Source organism: Chenopodium album, chromosome 4 (assembly GCF_948465745.1).
Source record: "Chenopodium album chromosome 4, dcCheAlbu1.1, whole genome shotgun sequence".
NCBI classification, from domain to species: domain Eukaryota; kingdom Viridiplantae; phylum Streptophyta; class Magnoliopsida; order Caryophyllales; family Amaranthaceae; genus Chenopodium; species Chenopodium album.
In genome coordinates, this window is record NC_137837.1 from 20,309,014 (window position 1) to 20,311,200 (window position 2,187).

Sequence of the window (2,187 nt, forward strand, 5' to 3'; positions counted from 1 at the left end):
TGTTTGTGCTTAAAAAATGAATAGAAAAATGGAAGAGCTTATTGCTATTGTTTAATGAATATGATATTTGTTTTTTTACACAATATTAATATACTCTTGCAATTATTTTTTAAATACATATATATATTTTTTATAGATTTTGTAAATCTTGTGGTTATATTCCAAATTTCCTTTATATAAGCTTTACTTATGTGATATTTTTAAGTTAATTTATCTCAATCTTGTTTTTCGACTTTTATACAATATTAATATACTCATGCAATTATTGTTTTATTTATATATATTGTTTTATAGATGTTGTAAATCTTGTGGTTATATTCCAAATTGCCTTTATCTGAGCTTTACATATGTGACAATTTTAAGATTTGAGGTCTTGTTCTTGGTGGTTAGAAATGGATCGAAATTGGATATCAACATCGAAGCCGGGTGACCCTGAATATGAAGCAGGGGTTAAGGAATTTATTAAATTTGCAGTAGAAAACAGTGGAGGCCGCTCCAAGCTACGTTGTCCTTGTTTTATGTGCCATAATTTTTTGCATAAGAGACCCGATGAAATTCTCAATCATTTGAGTAAATGGGCATTTGATAAAACATATACCCGTTGGATCTGGCATGGAGAGTTTAGGGACATACAAGATAGTGGTAGTGGTGAGAAAAGGGATGATGTGCGCGAAGTTCATAATAATAATGAGGGTGATCGGTTGGAGGACATGTTGCATGCAGTTGAGGATCAATTTGATAACAACCCTTCCATGTTGGAGAGCTTGTCAAACGACTCTGAAAAACCATTGTATGAAGGTTGCACCAAGTACACAAGGTTATCAGCCATACTCAAATTATACAACCTGAAGGCTGGTCATGGTTGGACAGACACAAGTTTTAATGTGTTATTGGAATTGGTGAAAGACATGCTTCCCAAAGACAATGTCCTTCCTATTGGTACATATGAGGCGAAAAAGACACTAAGCTCTATGGGTTTACCTTATGAGAAAATGCATGCTTTCCCTAATGATTGTGTATTGTATCGTAATCAATATGAATCGTTAGAGAGTTGTCCAATTTATAAAGCCTCACGGTATAAGAAAAGGGATCGGGGAGTACCTGCCAAAACATTATGGTATTTTCCAATAGTACCAAGGTTTCAGAGGTTATTTTCAAAAGCAGAAGATGCAAAGAAGTTAACCTGGCATTTTGATGGTCGAGTAGACAATGGAATGCTTAGACACCCGACCGACTCTCCGCAGTGGAGGTTTATTGATACAAAATACCCCGAATTTGCGCATGAAAAGCGTAATTTACGCCTTGCATTGTCTACAGATGGTTTCAATCCATTTGGTTCCATGAGTAGTACGTATAGTACTTGGCCCGTTATGTTGGTGACCTACAATTTACCCCCATCATTATGCGTGAAGAGAAGGTATACGTTCCTTTCGTTGCTAATTTCAGGGCCAAAACAGCCGGGAAATGACATTGATGTGTACTTGGCACCTCTTATTGACGATTTGATTATGCTTTGGGAAGAAGGTGTGGAAGTGTTTGATGCACATCGCAATGAGAAGTTTAATCTGAAAGCAATGCTTTTTTTCACCATTCAAGATTTTCCGGCTTATGGAAATCTTACGGGGTATACTGTGAAAGGGGAAACAACTTGTCCTATTGGTATGGAGGATTGCAAAGGACAGTGGTTAAAGGAATCTGGAAAGCATGTTTATCCGGTTCATCGTCAATTTTTGCCGTCTGATCATCCATATCGAAGGAGAAAAAATGCGTTTGATGGGACACAAGAATTCAAAGGGTGACCAGAAGTCATGTTAGGTGAAGAGGTCTTCGAAAAGGTGAAGGACATTGAAATTACTTTTGGAAAGAAACACAGATCCACTCTTTCTAAGAAGGGTTTCAAAAAGTGTTCATGTTTTTGGCAACTGTCCTATTGGAAATTTCTCTTTGTGAGACATTCACTTGATGTTATGCATATTGAGAAGAATGTGTGTGATAGCTTGATTGGTACATTACTCAATATCCCCGGTAGAACCAAGGATGGTAAAAAATCTAGAGATGATTTGAAGCATATGGGGATTAGAGATGAATTGCATGCTGTTACGAATGAGAAAGGTCGAGCATACTTGCCTCCTGCTGCTTACACATTGTCCAGAAAAGAAAAAATCGAGTTTTGTGAAAGCTTGGCTG

General features: G+C 36.9%; 1 protein-coding gene across 1 annotated transcript; it reads left to right on the forward strand.

Moving 5' to 3' along the window:
• Positions 1 to 392: 392 nt before the first annotated feature.
• On the forward strand, positions 393 to 1,799 carry LOC145627764 (uncharacterized). Its single transcript, XM_081680113.1, has one exon. The coding sequence runs from the start codon at positions 393 to 395 to the stop codon at positions 1,797 to 1,799; it is 1,407 nt and encodes a 468-aa protein (XP_081536239.1).
• The last annotated feature ends 388 nt before the right edge of the window (positions 1,800 to 2,187 follow it).